The sequence below is a fragment of the Dicentrarchus labrax genome, unplaced genomic scaffold (genome assembly GCF_905237075.1).
Source record: "Dicentrarchus labrax unplaced genomic scaffold, dlabrax2021, whole genome shotgun sequence".
Classification (NCBI taxonomy): domain Eukaryota; kingdom Metazoa; phylum Chordata; class Actinopteri; family Moronidae; genus Dicentrarchus; species Dicentrarchus labrax.
In genome coordinates this window covers 15814935-15836101 of record NW_026136701.1, presented here as the reverse complement: position 1 = coordinate 15836101, position 21167 = coordinate 15814935, and the positions used below count along the sequence as shown (strand labels likewise).

Here is a 21167-nt window from a genome sequence, read left to right as displayed (position 1 = left end):
CAAACAAAAGCGGGAAGAGAAACTTTCAGTGCAGCATATGTTGAAGGCCAGAACTGTGTGAAGTGGACCAAAGCCTTAACCTCTCACTGTTGTTTTTTTTCCTTTTCTTTTTTCTTTGGAAGTCAGTGTACTTTATGATCTTTACTGATGCATTACATTTTCTTATTCCTCTAGGTAAAGGTATGCTGGCGTTTGCACTCTCCATTTGGCCAGAACCATTATAGATTAAGCAATACTCTGAGTCAACATGAAATATTATTGTATGTGTTAGCAACCAGTAGTGGAATGTAACTAAGTACATTTACTCAAGTACAAATTTGACATACTTGTGGTACTTTAGTTGTTTTCTTTTTCTTTTTCATGCCCCTTTATACTAATACTCTCATTCAGAGGGAAATATTTTTATATACTTTTTACTCCACTAAGGTTTTTGCAAACAAAACATATGCAGAGCTTATAAAATATGATCCTTTGTTATTAATTAAACTACCAACCATGACATACAATAGAGCCAGAACAATTAGTCAATTAATGGATTAGTTGACTGACTTTAAATTTGTTAAATTAATTGACAATAATAGTTTGTCATTTTTCATGTTGAAATTCAAGGTATTTTATCGTTGTATCACAAATATAAATTTTAAAAAAATACTTTACTGCTGTTTTAGTAGTAACAGGAATTGGATGCCTGTCTAAGTGCAGTCTGTTAACCCTGATACGCGTCTGTTTTGACAGGTCAATGTCATCTTCCTGGTGGTGACGATGTTCAAGATGGTGAAGCACTCCACCTCCATGAAACCTGACTCGTCCAGGCTGGGGGGTATCAGGTGAGAGGGTTGTCACTCTGGGAGATTAGCAGGCCGCACTCTGGTTTCTGGCTCTGTGACTGTGTGTGTGTGAGTGTGTGTTGTGGAAAGAAAAATAATATGCACCATTACTGCTTTTACCTCCCTCCTGAATTTCAAAAGCTGCATTTGACCAACATATTTATTTGATTTTCCCTTCTCTTAAACCCGACCAGACCAATATTTTTCCCTTTCAGATTTTATTTTGGTCCGTATGGGTGCTGCCCTTTTTAGTTCATTTTATGATTTCTGTATTTGCACTATGCAGGGTTATATTGCCTTTTTTTATTTCTTCATAACTGCATTTTTGACCTTTCTGCTCCCGTGCTGGTGTACTTTAAAGGCTTTCTTGGAAGACAGACTAAACTACACGCCTCAAAGATTTAAAGATTGTAAAAACGGAAATCCCCCCACCACATCTTCCCACTTTCAGTGGGCTGCATTTGCTCGATAAAAAAACAGGTCCCTGTACATTTCTTTGCCTGAATGCTTGTTCAACAATATGTTTGAGGGCGGGCCAACACATGTTATGTGGGCGCTTGATTTTTAGGCAACCATTCTGATTTTGGTTCAAACCCAAAAAAATAGGCATTGGCATTCAGGTTTGTTTTTAGCACACAGAAAGCCGCATTAGTGGATGCTGGATTTCACACATTATCCTTCAAAGTCAAAACTCATTAACTGTCATTAATTAGGGTCTACCTAAAATCCGCTTTGTATTTAGTTTCTGTGTCAAATGTGGCAACTGGTAAAAAAAAAAGTGAAATAATTGGAATTGATGGCATTTTGTGTGATTATTACAATAAAAAAAAATCTTGGATAAAAAAAGAATCCAAAAGCTGGACAGCAAGAGCAGCCATTGTTCTCAACACTGCCTCTCATTTTTCCGTGAATCCTCTCTCAATGATGTGTCCCATTTCTTCTTCCCTTCTGCATGCTCACCGTATCTCCTCCCTGGGTGGCTCGCTTCTCTCTTGTGTATCAATAACGACCAGCCATCGTCATTGAAAGTGACTGTGAAGTTATCTTATTTCCTCTAGGCTTTCCTGGAAGCCGCCAAGGAAAAAACCTGCTGCGTTTGCAGTCTCTTTAGCCAACAACTCCAAGGAAGACCAAGGAAATATTTTTTGACTTAGTGTCAAATACCGAATGCACATTAATTCCAAAACTTTGGTATCAGCATTTATGCACAGTACCGCCACTAGTGCAACTTGTCCTAAAGGAAAATAGCAAATGGGGGGTATTGCTTTTTTTTGTTTTGTTTTTTAAACAAGTTTCTGTCCAGGAGCAAAGAAACGTCAAACCAAGCAAAGATGAAATCTGGTGCAGTGTTGCGGTTTTCACCAGTTAATGTCAGTCATCTTTCTCTTTCGCAGATCTTGGGTGTTGGGAGCATTTGCCCTACTTTGCCTGTTGGGGCTCACATGGTCCTTTGGCTTGTTCTTCCTCAATGAATCCTCCATTGTGATGGCTTACCTCTTTACCATCTTCAACACTCTGCAAGGGATGTTCATCTTCATCTTCCACTGCCTCCTCCAGAAAAAGGTAAGACTTCGTCCTATGGCGCTCATCCGGAATTATTAATTGTTTAATTGATTAGTTGAACAACAGATTTTTAATGAAGAATGAATCAACAGCAAGTTGTTTATGAAGCCAAAATGGCAAACATTTGCTTCTTCTAGCTTCTTAAATGTGAGATTTTTTAAATCTGTAAATACAATATTCTTTAGTGTTTTTGAAAGACAACACACTGGAAATTGTAGCATTTTTCACAATTTTCTCACATTTTATAGACTGAACAAATAATGAATTAATCAAAACAAAATAATTGATTGATTGATTATTCAACTTATTGTTTTAGTTAATTATACTGTATATTAATAAGGTCAATTGAAAATAATTTGGCAACTATTTTGATAATTGATTATTCATTAAAGCCACTTTTCAAACAAATATACCAAAAATCTGCTTATTTATAATAGTAAATTGAGGTTTGGGGGTTGATCTGACAAAAAAGACCTTCTGGAAAAAGTCACATTAGGCAAAATTGTTATGCACAAAACAATTACTTGAGGACATAATCTTTTACTGTTAATGAATTAGTAGTTGCAGCTTTACTTTCACACAGTTCAAACACAGCACTGTGTTTTCTTTCCAAATCTATACTAATCCTTATATGTGGGGATCTGTAAATATTTATATTGCAACGTTTCACCATATTTTATACAGTCTCATTTTGCAGCACCCATATCAGAGAGCTTCCTCTCTACAGTATTTCAACATGTTATCACAGTGTTTGCAGTGTCTTTACTGATGTGGCATTTAAGCTGCTGTCAGCTGGATGACATTTGATAAAGATTTGTATCCCTCATGGGTTGGTGAGGTGGTTAGCACTGAAGCCTCTTGACTGAACTGGACGGCCGGCTGGGCCTTTCTGTGTGAAGTTTGCACGTTCTCCTGGTGCCTGTGTGGGTTTCCTCCGGGTGCTCCAGTTTCCTCCCACAGTCTAAAGACATGCAGGTTAGGTTAATCGACGACTCTAAACTGCCTGTAGGTGTCAATGCAAGTGTGAATGGTGTGAATGCCACGTGATTGGCCTGTCTAGGGTGGGATTGGCCCCAGTCCCACTGTGACCCTGAAGGATAGTTACTGGAGGATGGATGGAGGGGTTTGTGTCCCTGTCCCTATGCTCAATCTCTCCTGATCTTTTGTTTTTCTGCAGGTCCGCAAAGAGTACAGCAAATGTTTCCGTCAGTCCCAGTGCTGTGGCGCGCTGCCGCCTGAGGGACCCCACAGTTCAGCCAAGACAGCCACATCTCGATCCACTGCCCGCTACTCATCTGCAACACAAGTACGTGTACACCACCGCAAATCAGATATATCAGAGTTTAACATGTAGACATGTGAAAAGGTTTGTATGTATGTGAATATGTAAGTGGATTTAGTTTTTATGTTTTATGTAGTATTTGTCTATGAATCCAAAGCCTGATATACTGTAGCTTATTCCTCTGTGCCATAGAGTACCCAACATATACACTATTTACTCCTGTTTGAGTAATGCTTCTTAAAACTTGAAAGTATATATTTGTGACCCTTTTTTTTGGTAATTCAAGATTTTTTTTACTTAGTTTTCCAATAAATAAACAACATAATGCAATTATGCAACAAAAGACAACATACATCATTGAAAAACAAGAAACAAAACAAATCTGGGCTGATACTGTAGTTTACCCTAAAAAGAGGAAGGAATCATTTTATTACATTACGTAATGTTTATAAACATTAAATGAAAATAAAATTATTATTATTATTATTATTATTATTAGACCATATCTGTCAGCAATTTTGTTATGGCACTCCAGTGACGTTTTCTGGAAACTTCACATGCCTTTGAATGCTTGTTTTATCCACCTTGCTCTCTAACTCTCTAACTCTAACAAACATGTGCAATAAAAAGTTGGAGCCCACTGTGGCATCTTACTTGCCCCGGGCAATCCAGCAAACCTTGAGTGGTTGAGTTCTGCAGTATGTCCTCAGGGACAAATGGCCTTGTGGCTGAGAGGCGCAGAGAGGAAATCTTAAGAATGTTACACATTGTTGTTTTTTGGTCTTTTCATAGGATTTGTTGACAATAAGAATAATATATCTTATATGACCAGCCTTATCCTTTAGTAAAGATTGAGTTCAGTGAAGTTTATTTCTAACCTTCCTCACTCAACAATATTATTATTGTTAATCTGATTCTTTCAACTTCATACACAGTTTTACTATTTAAGTAGAAAGTACTTGATTTGACTTTGTGATGTTGGGCTTTGTTATCAAGCTGTTAGACTGCCAAGGCTTTTCTGCCGATATCCGATATTCCAATATTGTCCAACTCTCAATTTCCGATACCGATATCACCCGATACCGATATATGCAGGCTTTTTGCACCAAAACTGTTAGATAACAACATAACATATCTCCTATTGTGGAATTAACACAATATGCCCAATTTTATTGTGATGCCCCCCTGGATGCATACATAAATGCAACATGGCTTTTCAAATGTAAACACTGTGCAAAATAAGAGAACAACTTCAACTTTCATTGTATTAATACTGAAAAGAGCACTAAAGCTAATCGCTAGCTTTGGTTAATGTGTTTGTGTTAATATTAAAATCATTCAGCTTTAAATTGTTTGCTTGTTAGCCACGGTTAGCAACCAACCAGTCTAGCGTGTAGTTGTTGTTATACGTCATCTAGTGCGCGCCGGTAAACGTCCCATGCTGCGTTCATGCAGGCTCAGAAATGCTGAAGCCTACAGAACAAACATCGGTATAAAAACCCGATACCGATAATTCCCGATATTACATTTTTTAGTAAATATCGGCCGATAATATCGGAGGTCCGATATTATCGGACGACCCTAGTTATACATCAAGGAATGGGAATGAAATGTTTTTTTACATCAGAACATGTTACAGTACAGTGTAAACTTTTCTTTTTAAGTGTTCTTTTATATCGTTATCAGGGTAGGCGTAAAGAAAAGACATTGAGAGAATTATCCAGAGAATCTGTAGGTTTGAATCACAAACCCACGCAGCCACTCAATCCTCAGGGCCAGAAGCCTTGAATAACAGCGGCACCATGTTGAGTCCTGATCAATGGTTGCTTTTCTCTGTACCCAGAGCCGCATCAGGCGGATGTGGAACGACACTGTGAGGAAGCAGTCGGAGTCCTCCTTCATCTCGGGAGACATAAACAGCACCTCCACACTCAACCAAGGTGAGAAACCGTTTCTTCCATCGCCACCAGATGAGACACATGCGCCATTCTCTTTGTGAGGAAGCTCTGAATTCTCTATAAACACTTCAATTAATGCAGCTTACACGGCTCTGTGGCGGCTCTGAAAAGCGGGAGATAAGACCCGATTTAATGTTGCATTTCTCTTAGTGTTGAGCAATCAAAAAAAAAAAAAAACAGCGTTAAATGCTGCCTGTGAAAGTTACCTGCATTTTACCTGCATTTTTCTACTTCACTGGGATTATATGAAAGATGTTAAAACAGAGATAGAAAATAGGTGTGATATTTTGAGTGGCTTAAAATGTTACTGGTGAGGACTTGGGTTCAAAATCCTAGCGACCCTGACTGGAGAGGCTGGCTGTGCAGCAGCCTCCTAACTCATCCTCACCCTGGAGTGATTGTCAGGATGAAGGTAGGGGTGGGCGGGGGGGAGACGAGCAAAGTCAGGCTGAGGTCAGAGCAGATTTTGGGAGTGATCCCAGCATCGTGAAGCTCAGGCTGCCGACTGTGCCAGCGAAGATTTGGCTGTAGTTATGATTTTTTTTTTTTTTTTTTTTTTTTTAAAACACACATGCCAGCACAGAGTTTCTCAGTGATCCGTCCAAATGACTGAGGGTAGTTATTACATTCTTCAGGATTTACACAAGCATGCTGACGATGATGGGGATACTGTATTATTCATGGCAGGCCACTTAGACATGTTTTGTCTAGTGTCTCGACTGGAAGAGTTTGTTTAGATGAATTTGTTTTACATAAACACTGGAGTTGATTGTGTTGCTAGTCTTTGGTCAACACTTGTCGTGATAATGTTGTTTGTCAGTTACATCGGCCGACTGTTTGGATAATGTCTTGCTTTGACCGTCGTTTCAATGGCCGCTTGGTCCTTAATAGAAGGCAGATGGATTGCAGGTCATAAATCTTTTGTGGTGTCAGATTTTGGACAGTGAATGTCAGTGTTTGTTTATGTCGACAGCTGCGCAGCGCACCACCACAGACCATAAAGTACAGTACCTCAAGCTCTTTTTCCTCAACTGTTTTTCTTCCCTCCTGATTTTTCTCTATCTCTCTCTTCTCTCTCTTCCTGTTATTTCAGGGATGACTGGAAACTACCTCCTAACTAACCCTCTCCTCCGAACCCACGACACTAACCCTTATAACAACCTGCTGGCAGAAACTGTGGTGTGCAACACCCCCTCTCCACCGGCCTTTCACTCCCCAGGTGCACATCCGCCCTCCACCTTTATTCTTGCATAGATCTGTGTTTGTTTTAATGCAAAAGTTTGACATGTTGGAAAATACACTTATGGGGGAGGGTAAGATGAGACGATAGAAACCACACTCATGTCTGTCCATCAAGTATAAAGCTACAGCCAGTTAGCATAGCTAGCATGTAGGTGCATGTAGGCGGCTTTTGTTGCCATTTTACAGAGCCAGGCTAGCCGTTTTCCCCTTTTTCCAGTCTTTATGCCAAACTAAGCTAACGGGCAGCTGGCTGTAGCTTCATATTCAACATATCAATCCTCTCATATAACTCTCTCCTTTAAGTGTGTTAGATTTATATACAGCTCTGACACAGTATGCATTGAGAATGTTGAGAATAATTACTCTAGATTTACCATTTGTTCTTCTTCATTCACACCTTCTCTGTATTTCCAGTAGCTCTTATCTACGCATGTTTCTCCTTTGTAAACACAGAAGGAGATAAACTCAGAGACGTCAATGCTATCTACTGAGCAGTCAGAAGGGAATTCCTCTGTGTTGAAAATGAGCTTCACGCGTTGGTCCGGATTGTTTACGCTGTTGACCTGCAATCATAGATGTTGAAACCTTTACATTTTCCTCAGTTAACGTGAAATCAGACTGACTCAAAACATGTCAGTGTTTATGGTGACCTAGTTCCTCACTGGCAGAGCAAAAGAAACCCAATCAAAGAAACAGAAGCACATGACGCAATGCGGGCAGAGTCATAGCCCTCAGATATTCACAGGCATTTGATGATTAAAGAGAATATACAAAAACAGCAGTATGGTGAAAGTGTGTAAGGAGAGGATATGCAGTAACATATAGCTTTAACCTGCTGCAGTTATCATGGTCTTGTTTTGTGCTGCAAGCTCGCTACAGCACAGTGAGAGCACTTTACACTCAGAGATAATGAAGCAGGGTTGGGACCAAACAATGTCTGCACAGAAAATCAAAGGCATTTTGTGATTTTTTTTGTGTGTGTGTGTCTGTGTAAGTGAGTGTGTGTGTGTGTGTGTGTGTGTGTGTGTGTGTGTGTGTGTGTGTGTGTGTGTGTGTGTGTGTGTGTGTGTGTGTGTGTGTGTGTGTGTGTGAGCTCAGCAGCAGCCGAGCAGCTCAGGCACAGAAGTCAGTGTGTATGCAGACAGCTTGTGCTTTATTGCCCTAAAATGTTTACCTGCCTAATCATTGTAGAATAATTGCATGTTAACATTGGAGCACCAGAGACTGATAACTGAGATATTTAATTAGCAGGTAAATCTGAATGTCAACATAACGTTTCCTTTACCTGTAGAAACACTCCCTCTCCCCCCTGATGCGAACTGCTGCACTTAGCCGTGTTTAAACACAGGAGCGACAGCAGATCAGGAAGCAGTGACAAAAAGATTGAAGATTTAACATATGGAAAATAGTTTGAGGATAGCAGGCAACAGCATGACACACAAATGTCAAAACCTGGTGTGAAGATCACCAACCAAGTATGAAATACGCGCCGAGAGACTGTCAAGTTTAACACGAGCTTTTTCAAAATTCCGTCTGCTATAGTCATTACATTTAGCTCCCGCAAAAAGGATGAGCGTGTCTTCTATTATAAGTGTATTAATACTAAGTAATACTCTGCAGATGTTCATCCGATGCAGTAAAATCGGTAAGGAGAACATCTTGGATGAGTCTCTGCTGGAACGGTTCCCAGAGTGCAGCTGTCGCCGTGTCCAGTTGAATTCTGTTCACATCATTTCCCTTCACTCCCGGTAGACAATACCTGTCTGCAATAAAATCATCGCCTGTGCATAAACAAATGCAAATTTGGAAGTTGGCAAGTTGGGTCTATTCAGAGAAGTGTCTAATAATCTCTCCCCCCCCGCTCCCATTTCTGCCCTTTTGCTCTCTGTGCTCTTTTTTAGAAACGTCTTTGATGTTTGTAGAGCTTTCTTTTTCTCAGTTGCTATCATCCATTTTCTGACACGTTCGTTTGAAACCGAAGACTACACTTTCCTCTTTTTTGGTGTGTGCAGACACCCCACCCCCCACCCCACCCTAGAAAATGTCAGGCTTTAACTTACAGGCTCTCAGTGTACCCAGTAAATGAAATCCTCATATCCAATCAAACTACCCCCCTCCTTCACTTTCATCCTGCTAGTTGAGCTTAGTCATAGGGCCGCACAAAATTAGAGTTCTTCGCTGTTTGTGTGTGTGTGTGTGTGTGTGTGTGTGTGTGTGTGTGTGTGTGTTTTGCTCACATAAAAGTTATAGATGTACACTTCTAAAATGGAAAAAATAATATGCGTCACTCAAGAAACAATTTCATCAGGAAATGTTATTTTACTGGAGACTTTTAAAAAGAAGATTGTGCTTGCTGCTGAACCCTTTCACCTGCTGAGTCCAGGATTCAGTTGTCCTTGGTTTGTCCTTTAGCTCTCTCAAACTGTTAAACACATAATTTTGCTGTCATTCTCCATCCACCTACAACAATTTGGGCAAAGCATCACATGGGCTAAATTACAGTTAATTGCAAGGACACAATCCGAGTTGGATTGACTGAATCCAGGCTGGATGTTACAAGCTTCCACTTTTGTCTTATTTCAGTGATTTTGTTGTTTCTGCTGCAATTGAAAAAAAGCATCTGTTTTACTTTTTTTGCACATCAGCTGTTCTTAGGCCAGATAGCCTGAGCAGACACACTTGATGTGAGTGGTGGCAAAGTGAGTCATTGCACCGTGCCTGTCTGTCGTGGTGTGTGGGGGTTGTTGCTGTGCTTGTGGGGCCCCAGTGAAGAGAGGTGGCTGGCCATCTGTGTTCGACATTACTCTTTTGTCTTGCCTTCTTTTAAGAGGTGGAATGTTTTATTCATTGTTAATGTCACAACACTTCCTCATCAGCTTGTATTTATTTCTTTATTTAACGCTCATCCTCTCCCATTGCTTTGGTATGCTGCTGTGTTGTAACCTGGTCATCAGCTACTGTATAGCGTGTTGCCGTACTATATTTTTTAAGTTTTTAAATCATCTTTTGTTCTCATTTCTCCAATATTGTTCAGGATAATCTCTTATATTGGCTATAATGATATTCAGTCATGATGAGGATGGACATGGTGGGCAGCTAATTGGGTTCTCCTTTGAATTTTAAAACATTTTGTATTTGCATAAAATTAAAATTAACCCAGAGATCAAAGAGCACAAGAGTGCAGTGTCCTGAGCAGTATCAAGTTGTATGTGGATGGTGTAGTGGAGACTGTTGCTTTTGTTCTATCAAAAGGCAAAAAATTATACCTCATGCACTCCTTCTGCCTTTCCTTGCAGGACAGCACTCTCTGAGCAACAGCAGGGACATCAGTGCCATGGACACCCTTCCCCTCAATGGCAATTTCAACAACAGCTACTCCCTGCGAGACGACGACTATGAGGCCGTGGGCGTTAGAGCCCCGGGTGAGCTGGGGGGCCTCAACTTGGACGATGCTGCCTTTGAGAAGATGATCATATCTGAGATTGTCCACAACAACCTGAGGCCCCGTGGGGCCCCCAAAGGTCGCGACGCCCAAAGGGAGCGGGACAGAGCTCTGCCTCCCCAGACCAGAGTGACAGTGGACCAAGGCGGGGGTGGGAGTGGCAGTGAGGATGACGCCATCGTGGCCGATCACGCCGAGGCTTCATCCCCCCAGAGAGGAAGTGGAAGAGGAGGCCACGCCACCCTGGAGCTGCTCCTGCACCCCCACCACAAGGAGGCGCTGGAGGCCCCCCTCCTGCCCCAGAGGACTCACTCCCTGCTCTACAGCGCCCAGAAGGCCCCCAGGCGCCTGGAGGGGCAGGGTGGCCATGGCTCTGAGACTGTTACTGCAGTGGAGGACATGGGCTCCCATTCACCCAACAATAATAGAGACTCCCTTTACACCAGCATGCCAAACCTGAGAGACTCTCCTTCGCCCTCAGCTTCGCCATACCCCCCGGAGGAGGAGGAGGAGCTCTCTCCCTCACCTGGAAGCGAAGGCGAGGACGCGTATCATAAAAGCATGCCCGAGCTCGGCGATGCACCGCAGCCCATGTCCTACTACCACATAAACCGAGGCACCAGTGACGGGTGCATCATCCCCCCCAACAATGAAGACTGCGCGCAGGAGGGAGAGGCGCCCAGCGACGGACAAATGCAGCTCATTACCAGCCTCTGAGTGGGCCGTCTTTGTTTGCACAGGTTTTAACAGATGGGTCCTTTCAGTTGATGTCATGAGAGCCGGCAAGTCTGGCTCCGCACTCCACATGCCCTTCCTGTTAGGACAGGAAGTGAAATGTTGGGTGGGAAAAGGAATGAAGAAATGACTTTTGCACACAGATCTCATTAACACACAAAACACGTCCATCCGAGGCCAGACAAATGTGGACTGTGAAAGCTCTGCTGTTTGACTAAAGAGGTGCAGAAAATAACACACAGGCCGCTGTGTCAGAGATAAGTCTGGCATTTCTGTTGTTCTGTACTGTCAAAGAATAAGGGATGAAAAAAAAATACTCCAAGCAAAGAACTATGAAACTCCTATCATATTCCTGGGGGACTTTGCAGAACCAGGGTCTTTTTAGTCATGAAGTACAGAACTAGAACTAGTGTGGCTCCACTACACAGTCAAGACTGTAAAGTTAAGAAACCACTAATTCAGACTCAGGCCTTATATTTTCTCTATTGCACATTTAACTGTTGTAAAAGTAACAGCTAAAGAAAATATATTTTGCTGTACCACTAGTGTATAAAGTCAAAAAAAAGAAAGAAAAAAAAAAGAGAAACGGCAACCATTCAGTAGTTATGCCCTTTCAATGTTAATAAGATTCTTCAGACAAGGTTAATTAAAATGGTGGAAATGTGCTTTTTTCCTCTCACACTTGACTCGTTGTAGTATGTTTGAATATGAAAAAAATAAGTTTTGAGAGATATCAGTCCATATGAAATCATGCTCACGTCTCTGCTTGTGAAGTGCTTTTGCTTTCATGAATGATGAGTTTTTGCCAGTAGTATATTTGTTAACACCAGGCCATGCACAGATTTGGAGTGAATTGGAAACTTGTGTAATTTATTTTACTTGAAAGAAATTGTCAGGTTTAAAGACTTATGTTCGTGTCAATGCGATAGTGCAGTTTTTGCGGACATGTTTCATCCTTTGACACTAATTAATTTATTAACTGAACTATTCAGAAAAAAAGTGAAAAAAAGATCATGGTTGGAAAGTGTGAAAAGTTGTTGCAGCACTGATTAGGTTCATTTTCTTTCTTTTGTAAGAGCCCATCATCAGCTGATATTTAATTCAACTCCTGTTTGATATCAAATAAATGTGAAATTTTTTCTTGTTCGCAGATGTCTGGCTGCTTATTCATGTTTTGTATAATAGATCTGCTATGATCCAAACATGTTGAAAAAAAGGATAATGCTGGGTACATTCAAACTGTTGTCAAAACTAATGAAAAGACTCAAACTGAGAATGTGTTAGTCCACCCTGACTGTACAAGCCACCCGTTCCTAATGAAGACGTTTATCTTTAATAACCAGTGTCAAATATATACTCTTTTTTTTTTTGTTAAGCTAAATAATTTCCTTAAACAGCTGGGCACTGTAGTTTTTAGCAAACTTCACTCAAACAGGAATACATTGTATCTTTTGAGGGGACACATTTTGTGTATTAGTGGATTGATGGCAGCAAGACAGTGTGTGGGATCTCAAAATAAAACAACAGTGCCCATGTTCATCCTAATGAAGTCACCCAGTGTGACAGTGTGATGTGGCAGACTGTCAGCATGACAGAGGACACTAAAATTGTGTTTCTTTATGTAATTTTGCACTGAGATTTACATACAGTAACCGAATTATAAAGTCAAATATTCTCTACAGATACAAACACAAGTTTCAACAGACTGTTCACATTTTTCTCACTGTCTCAGCGCAGGAAATTCATGTAAATAAGGAACTATTCAGAAATGCAAATCCATTCCAACATGTTTTTAGGTTTTCAAGTATTCCTGTCTCCTGTAAATTTTTGCATAGTAGAGACCTTCTTTATATGTCTCTGCCATGATGTTCTCACAGCAACATGTTGTCTCTCTCCTCCGTCTGCGTCCGCTAACCAATCCAACCCACACAGTGTACTTTTACATCTTCTCTTCTATACAGCGGGGGCAAAAGTACACACGTTCTTCACTCAAGTACAAGTAAAGATAGTAAAGAAGACTCTGGTAAAAGCAGAAGTACTGATTCAACTTCTTTACTCAAGTAAAAGTGAGAAAGTACAGGCTCTGAAATGTGCTCCAAGTACAAAATACTCTTGGTTTATACCAAGACTACCTTTATACCAAGGTTTATACCAATAACTTGATTTCTCTGGTTATTATTTGTACTGGCTGTTTCTGTGCAAACCTAAAAAACTTCAAATGGGATTGATTACTTTACATCATTTTTTTCATGTTACATCTGCTATGCATGATACACGCTGGTCTTGAGGTTGGGAAAGCGTGCAATGATGCAAATATATATATATATATAAATTCTAGCCTGTGAAGAAAAAGAAAGTGCAGATATTTCTGTAGAAATGTAGGAAGTAAAAATAAGTATAGTAAAGATACCTGAAAATACTGCTTCCCACCAATGCTTCCATATGAGAGTTGTCCCTCTCTGATGTCTGTCTGCTCCATGTGTGTTGGTACATACAGTGTGTAAAACTTCACTCCCTGTGGTGTTAATGTGTTTTTAGAAATAACAGCTTAGGAGTCGCACCTGTAAACTAAATCTGACAGCGTGTGAAAAACTGTGCTAAAAGTTGTGACAGTTGGCTCCAATATTTTGCATGTCGAGTGTGTTGATGATTTGGACCGCAAATCCTAACGCAGTGCATTAGAACAATTACATTTGACTTCTGCATGGGAGCAACAACCAACAGCCAAATCTGAGAAAATGAACTATAGATTTGTGTTTTTCAGCATCATGATCGTCTTTTAACATTTGTGCCAAAGCAGCTGAGAAAAACTGAAAATAGTTTTTGAACAACAATAGAGCTCTATGGCACAGAGGAATAAGCTATATCAGGATTTGGCTCCACAATACTTGTTAGTAGGATCACTTCATGACTTGTTTTGTCATTTTGTTCTTTTCGTTGGATTTGCCAACAGTGACTAGAATATAGAATATCGCGTGCCTTGTCCTTTAACTACTACTTTAGCTACTGTAAGAATACACCATGACACTAATTATGCAAGTTTAACAAGATGTACCATATTAAATTTTTGATCAGTGTCTAAATCATTCCATGTGCTGAATTGCAGCACGTATTCCAAAGAAGAGACACATCATAGATTTAGCAGATTTAGTGTCTTTCATCCGTGGCTCCATCTGACCACACACACACACACTCCCGGCAGATGTACAGTACATTCAGTTGCTGTAGGATATGGGTGGTTCACTTTATTAGTTGGAGTTGGGTGCCAGTTTGCTGTCAAGAGACTGACACGGAGGCCAAGGCAAAGCTCTGAGTCCACTGTGGCTGTCTGCCTTGTTGTTTGAACATCAGCCTCTCAGTTTACACAGAGCTGTCCAAAAGCTCCAGAGAGGCACCAAAACTGGTCTGTAAATTATATGGAAACCTGGCTTCTGTTCAGTTATAAATTCAAATTAAACGCAAAGTTGATGACCCTGCTCACATTTCAGGAGGACGGGGCCTGCATTGTCTGCGAAAGTGTCCTTATTATAAACACTGTAGGATCGGCATGGCAGCTCCCAAACATGAGACTAACCCTTCAGGGCGTCAGTGATGTCACTTCGAGGAGGAGAAGTTTCCCCGTCTGCATTTTCATAACAGACTAAATTGTGATGAATGAATGTACTGAGATCCCTTTGCCAAGCATAAGGATCGGTTTTGCATGATGCATATATATTGGTTCATTATCACTAAGTCACCTGTGCTCTGTATTAGCTCTCTCACCCTATTATCTTAAAGAACATTGGATTCTGAAATTGAACAATATATAGATGATCACGTCCTTTCCCCAATAAGAGTGTGTGTGTGTGTGTGGGGGGGGGGTTCTTGATACAAAGATCAGCATATCCCGGGCTCTCCTTATCCTGCTGTGATGATTTCCGGCCATTCATCCTCTTCAAAGATACTGCCTCCACCTTTGACTTTTCATTGAGTCGCTGACATTACCATCTGTGATTATCTGATTATATTATGATGCAGCATATTAGCCATGCGGTGTTTGCGTTGCAAATGAAAAAGTTGTCAAAGTTTGTTGGAGATGAAAGTGCTTCATTTATCGACTCATCTTTTATCTGTGCACAGTCAAAGCCCAGCTTCCATGGGGCAGTGGCAAATGAAGGCGCAATAAGGCTCAGTCCGAGAAGACATTACCGTGTTTTCATTTGAATCTGTTTGATGTTCCAGCCTCTGGTGATTTGGACATTATTTCATGTCCATCATCAAAAAGACATCAAACAAGATGCTGAATTCAAAATCAGATCACAGAGCCTGAGCAGAAATATGGTGTGTGTGTGTGTGTCTGTGTCTGTGTGTATTACTGACTGCTTGTAGCCTATATATACTCATACGTGTGTGTATAGAGGTATATTTTTCCTCATGAATTCTCTTAAACATTTCTCGAAACTGGAATGAATATTTACAGAATCAGCTTTCTGACCCGCTCCAGCAAGGTCTTGCTTAAAAGCAAACATAATAATAACATTATTATCATTAAAATGAAAAAGGCGTTCTTGCGGACAATGTTTATAGTCTTGGATAGCAATCTTTTTCTTTAGCTTGTGCAGGAACTATGCATAATTACATTAGCCACAATGCAGAAGGAGTATTATATTTCCTCAGGGCCTCTGTAAATGTACAGCTTACATTCCTCTACATTTCACTCTGCTGCAGGAAGATAAAGAACATCTGAATCACTCCTGCTCTGCTGCCACCGTCCCTCCGAACAACAACTGCACCGCCTTGGCTGACTCGGCTTCTCTGTGTGCATTTAAAGCTCTAGCGAAGAAGGAGAATTTCTGCCTGCAAAAACAAGCCGAAATCAGCTTCCCTCACATTTTTATAGCTGCAACACATAATGCATATAGCACCTATAGACTGTGTTATGGGGTGAATGTAAATTTGTGATTATGTGGGTTGAGTAAAAGCTGCCCATACTGATATGACAACAAAATTGTTGCCCTGAAAATCCTGCTGTGCTGTTAAAATGAGCTTTAGTTGTGAATCATCCCGATGCAATCATTGCAATTTAACTGTCCTGCATTTTATAATATTTTATTTTTATTTCAGCCTTATGGCATTTGTAGTCTGTTGTTTTAATGCTTGTTAGGATATCACCACAACTAGCCCCCTCCAACATAGGGCTGTTTAAATAGAAATATGAGCTTCCTCCTCGACTTCCACAAAGAAGCCTATTATGAGAGATTAAGACTTTAGGCTTAAAATATGCTCAAGAGTCCTCTTTGAGTCCGGCTGAGAAAGTCTTGATATGATTTCTTGCCTTGTGTGTGTATCTGTGTGTGTGAGGAAATGAAAGAGACAAAAAAGAGAGTGTTTCAGATAGAGAGAGTCAAAGAGGCCGAGGAGGAGAAAGTGAGAAGAAGAGAAAAGGGGAGAGATTGTGAGCCAGACGGAAACCAGCAGCAGTCTAAGATGTCAGAAACAATCCGAGTCTGAGCCCTGCAGTTGTAAAACTGTCATACTTCGTAGGAAACACCAGCAGTGACCTCAGAATTGGGCTAAGGTAGCCTGTCACGCCCATTATACAGTAAACACTCAACAGAGGCCCGTGTTTTTGTTGGGTTGTCGCTGTTAAAATAATAGCAATGCATTCCCCCGAGACACAAACATAGCATATGAGTACTATTAGTCAAAAGCTCAATAGAGGAATTTTCCCATATTTTAGCAATTGGTCCCACAGTTTTTGGCCATTTGAGACTAAACGTAATGATTGTAATTTAAAAGAAGCCGGATAGGAAGAAAAAAAAGAGTGAATTTTTGAATAAATTCCAGTCAATCATATCTGACTTCAAACATGTGAAAAACACACTTGAACATTAAATAAAAAAATATTTTTTACTGTATGTCCCACTTCAAAGTGCCTTTTGATATGCCAATTCAGAGAGATAGTATTGTCAAAAACAGCTATAGACAGAAAAATCTTTGAAGAGATTTATTTTTTCCTCATTGAAACTTATAGAATATAAATGTTTCAAGAAAAAGCCTTGTTCTTGTTTTATTCAGTGGTGTTTCAGAGTGATAATTACGGGTCATTCTCACAGATGTTTTCCATATTATTTCTGAAACTGTATAGCCATTATTTACATGAAAACCCCACCATTATACAAACACATCTGTACCTATTTTGCATTTCCAATTTATCACAAAAAAGGACAGAAAAGAGACGAAACATCAAAACGAGGCACTGATTCTTCAGAAGTGCTGCAGTGTTGCAGAGGTGGTACACAAGTCATTTTCTGACTGACATTGTGGCTGTTTGTACTTTCTTGTGCAGCCACTGACTTCACTGTCGGATCACTGAGAACATTTATAGCATTAAACTGCAGGGTGTCTCTGACTAATGCTTTATTTAAAAGGCTTTTATTCACAGCTAATTTACTTACAGTTGTTATAATCACTCACCCAGGATGTACCGAGCCTCGTCTGAATGTGAAATACAGTGGTACAGTAGCATGTGGAGATAATTATGAACCTAAGATAATCAATGTCATGCTTGAAGTTGCATTCAAAAGATGCCCAAAGCAATATTTTCTTGGGCCATTGGTTTGAAAATCAAAGTGACGTGTTTGAAAAAAAAGAAAGAGAGAAAGTTGACTAAAGGTTTGGCCTCGGCTTGTTGGGCTATGATGAACTGAGCTACTACACATGGTGACATGTTTTATTATTGCTTTCTTGTATTCACTAAATGACCTTTACTAGGGAACTACATCAACAAACGTTCATATTTCATCAAATGTTTGGTTTAGGAGTTAAGACAGTCACACATGCTCCAAACCTCCCCCAAACACATAAAAACAAAAGGAAAACTAGAATAAAATAACACAAATGTTTCATTGTGACATTTGTTTTGGAAATGTTTTGCCATCGAAACCATGTTAAAAAAAATTACACAGCACATGCTTTTCTTTGAGGCTCGAGATTCCTGACACTTTTATAGAAGTGGATATCACACTTAAGAAAGAAGTTCCTCAGGTGATTTTTTCTTTCTTTTTACTATTAGCGTGCCCTGAAGAAAATCTTTTTTTCAAAAAGGGTCTAACTTTATACATGTATACGTGTATATGTATAAAAATAACTGTATACTCTATATTGCTTTACTTTTACTATAAATTTAAATATTTGTATAAACTGTACATTCTATGTGTGTGTATGAACAACTTACATTTCATTGTCTATGTTATAAAATGAAAAATAAAGGACCTTGATCCTCGATCTTTGTCTTTTATAAAGTCATTTGTAACATTAGCATTTTAACATCAGGAAGATGTGGTCCAACTTAATGCTGATATTAAATGCTGTTAATCAGCTAATGTGCTGTGTTGTATGTTTATTTTATGTTTGTTGAATGAAATAAAAACTGTTATCTTTTAATCCTGAATCCTGGAGAAATGTTTTTTATTTCTATATTTTATGTACATGTTTAGAAATCAGAATGAATGTAGACGGACAATTCACTAAACTCAGACACTGAAACTAATACTGGGTAGGTTTATGTTTTCAGCTTTATTCCAGAGGTTATATTATATTACAAACTGTTACAGCATGGTTGTATTTTTCTAGGTATTTTAGTATAGTTTTTTTTTTTTTGACAAGAAAGATTAGCTAGTTTGTTTACCTGACAAAAATCATTTAGTGAGTGTTTCTTAAAGTCTTTAAGAGCAGAGAAATGTGACCGTTTTCAAGTCTGGTAAAATGAAAAATAGAAAACAACCACCGCTTTCCTCTTATTCGCTCGCAGACCTGCAGGTCCCCCGAGATGTAAGGTTCACAGTTGGACCCTCTTGATCTCTACTCCAACAGCACCATTTTTTTTGCTGGTTGTGAATGACTGAATGTGAATCAGAGTGCTGGTAAAAAGCAAGCATGCTCCCACAGACTTGCTAGTTTTCCTGGATAGAAAAGATTTTGCAAGATGATGCAAAATAAATAATAAATACAAGGGCAAATATCTGCCTTTGTGCTGTTCAAAAGCAATCACTTTCCTTCTTTTTTCATTTGTGCAATGTATGAAAGAAAAAACTGACAGCAGAAAAAACATAATATTTTATGTAAAGTCAGTCTGAGCTGAAGCTCTGTGCTCTCTGTTCTGTGAGAGATCAGGCTAAAGAAAGCTCGAGGCAGCCTGAGAAATGTCAAAGTTTTCACCCCACGCCAGTCTATGGAGAGCATAGTGCAACACTTGTTCCTGGTCACATCCAGAGGCAAAATCTTCAGTCACACACTGACTTGAGTCAAACCTCCAAGTACAAAACAAATAAAAAATTTATTTAAATAATTTACAATCCTTTAAGGTTAAGGTAATGAACAGCACTAATAAACTAATATAAAATGAGTCACTAATGGCACTCACACCTGACACACAAAATGAGTAGTATTAAGTAAATATAACTCTCTAACCAGAGGCAGCTTGTTGGATATTCAGTAAAACACACACAGGACACAGACCTCAGGACACAGACAGACCTCTGCTGCACAGAATTCTACCTGAATTGCTGCGTGCGAGCATGTCTGTGTGTGTTTTGACCAACAACACAATGATAACCTGGTCGGTTCACAGAAACACAGTTTAGTGACAAATTAGACCCAGTTCTCAAAAGACTGCATCAGCCCCAGACCCTGAAAAGACCTGAGCAGATGTGTTTACCAAGAGCAGTAATGCATTGGTCTATATTTAACTTGTGCATCAGTGATGCTGTGAAATAAACAGACTGTGTTTTACCTGTGTGGTAGAACTGTGAGTGATCAACTGTGCGTGGCGCGCAGAGGATACGGAATGGGCAAAAAGCAGAGCGCACAGCTGTTGTGTTCACTGTTGCTGGCTGACATGAACATGAATATGAAGCAGGAGGAGCTCAGTGACCATTCAGAGTGTTTGGGAGTCGATTTAACACAGAAGAAAATATGCTGGCTTTTAGCTTTGGGAGGCATTTTGATGAATAGTCCATAGGCGTAGATTTTAGACCCCCCTCAATATTTAGATCATGTGCATTTGTCCCCAGCACAAACAGCACAAGGCAATTTTACAAAGTGGCCAATCTGTGTAATAATAACTCTTGTGATGTGCAGGGGCCCAAAAAATCTTTTTCCATTAGACGTTGTGAAAGAAGTGGCTGTGAAACGGTGGCTATATTGTTCACAACCCCCACACAATTACTCATTTCACCATCAGAATTGGATCCATTTGGCCGGATAACATTTGGAAAGTCTAAAAGAGCCATAAAATTAAATCATTTTATCACCATTCAAGTTAGCGGAGGGCTGAACCGAAAGTCGTCTCTGGGTGTCACAGGTCTCTTGTGCGCTTGCTCTATGGGCCGCAGTGGCCTAGTATGAAGTATGCTTATATCTGGGTAATTTCTGTACAGTAGGAACAGAGCACCTCTTCCGACATTGTCTCCAGTTTTTGTTCATACATCCATGGAACGGCAGCTTGTGATTTATTGACAGCGTGGGACATTTGAATTTGATTCAACTGAAATTTACATATAGCCTCTAAATTCATATGACAGTGTTAAATATTAGAACTTGATCTACAGGAGAATAAATATTTGAAAGCAATACAGAATTCCTGAGAGCCTTACTGCATTATATTCTATTATAAATAAAGATTATATTAAATTATATTCCATTAAAATAAAGGACTGCCAGACGGCCCACTTCATATGTGCCACCAATGTTGAAACGCAACCTACAACCTTCAACTGGTCATTACAGAAATATATTGGGAGTACTTTTTAGTTGTTTTGTTTGGCCTTTTACTTTTACACTTTTTCCAGTGACAGTAGAGGGATACAAGAAAGGCACAGGAGAGTATCACCAGGTGAGCTACCGGGGCGCCCCAACATCTTCAACTTAGACAGAGCAAAAAGGGCAAGAAATGTCTTTTCAGTAAATGCAGAAAAGGACCGGAAGGAAAATCCCCTGCTGCTCTCAGCACAGGTGTTGCAGGTGTCCTCTGCTCCTTTCCTTATCACTTTGCTTCTTCTACATCGAGAAAGGTCTTGACTCAAAATGGCTTTAAGAGTGCTGAGAGTGTCAATGCTCCATATTGTGACGTTAACTGA

General features: G+C 39.9%; 1 protein-coding gene across 15 annotated transcripts in view; it reads left to right on the top strand.

Annotated features, from left to right (window-relative positions):
- Positions 1-12195, top strand: part of LOC127369228 (adhesion G protein-coupled receptor L2) — a 128512-nt gene extending 116317 nt beyond the window's left edge. For 8 of the 15 annotated variants that reach the window (XM_051410367.1, XM_051410382.1, XM_051410372.1 and 5 more), the window contains 6 exons: positions 736-827; positions 2222-2390; positions 3568-3696; positions 5516-5612; positions 6724-6849; positions 10169-12195. In XM_051410367.1, the coding sequence (XP_051266327.1) occupies positions 736-827; positions 2222-2390; positions 3568-3696; positions 5516-5612; positions 6724-6849; positions 10169-11031 (1476 nt within the window). In that variant the 3' untranslated portion in view covers positions 11032-12195. Of the gene's footprint in view, positions 1-735; positions 828-2221; positions 2391-3567; positions 3697-5515; positions 5613-6723; positions 6850-9517; positions 9572-10168 lie in introns of all 15 variants that reach the window. The other 7 variants (XM_051410425.1, XM_051410415.1, XM_051410487.1 and 4 more) reach the window with 5 other exon arrangements.
- The last annotated feature ends 8972 nt before the right edge of the window (positions 12196-21167 follow it).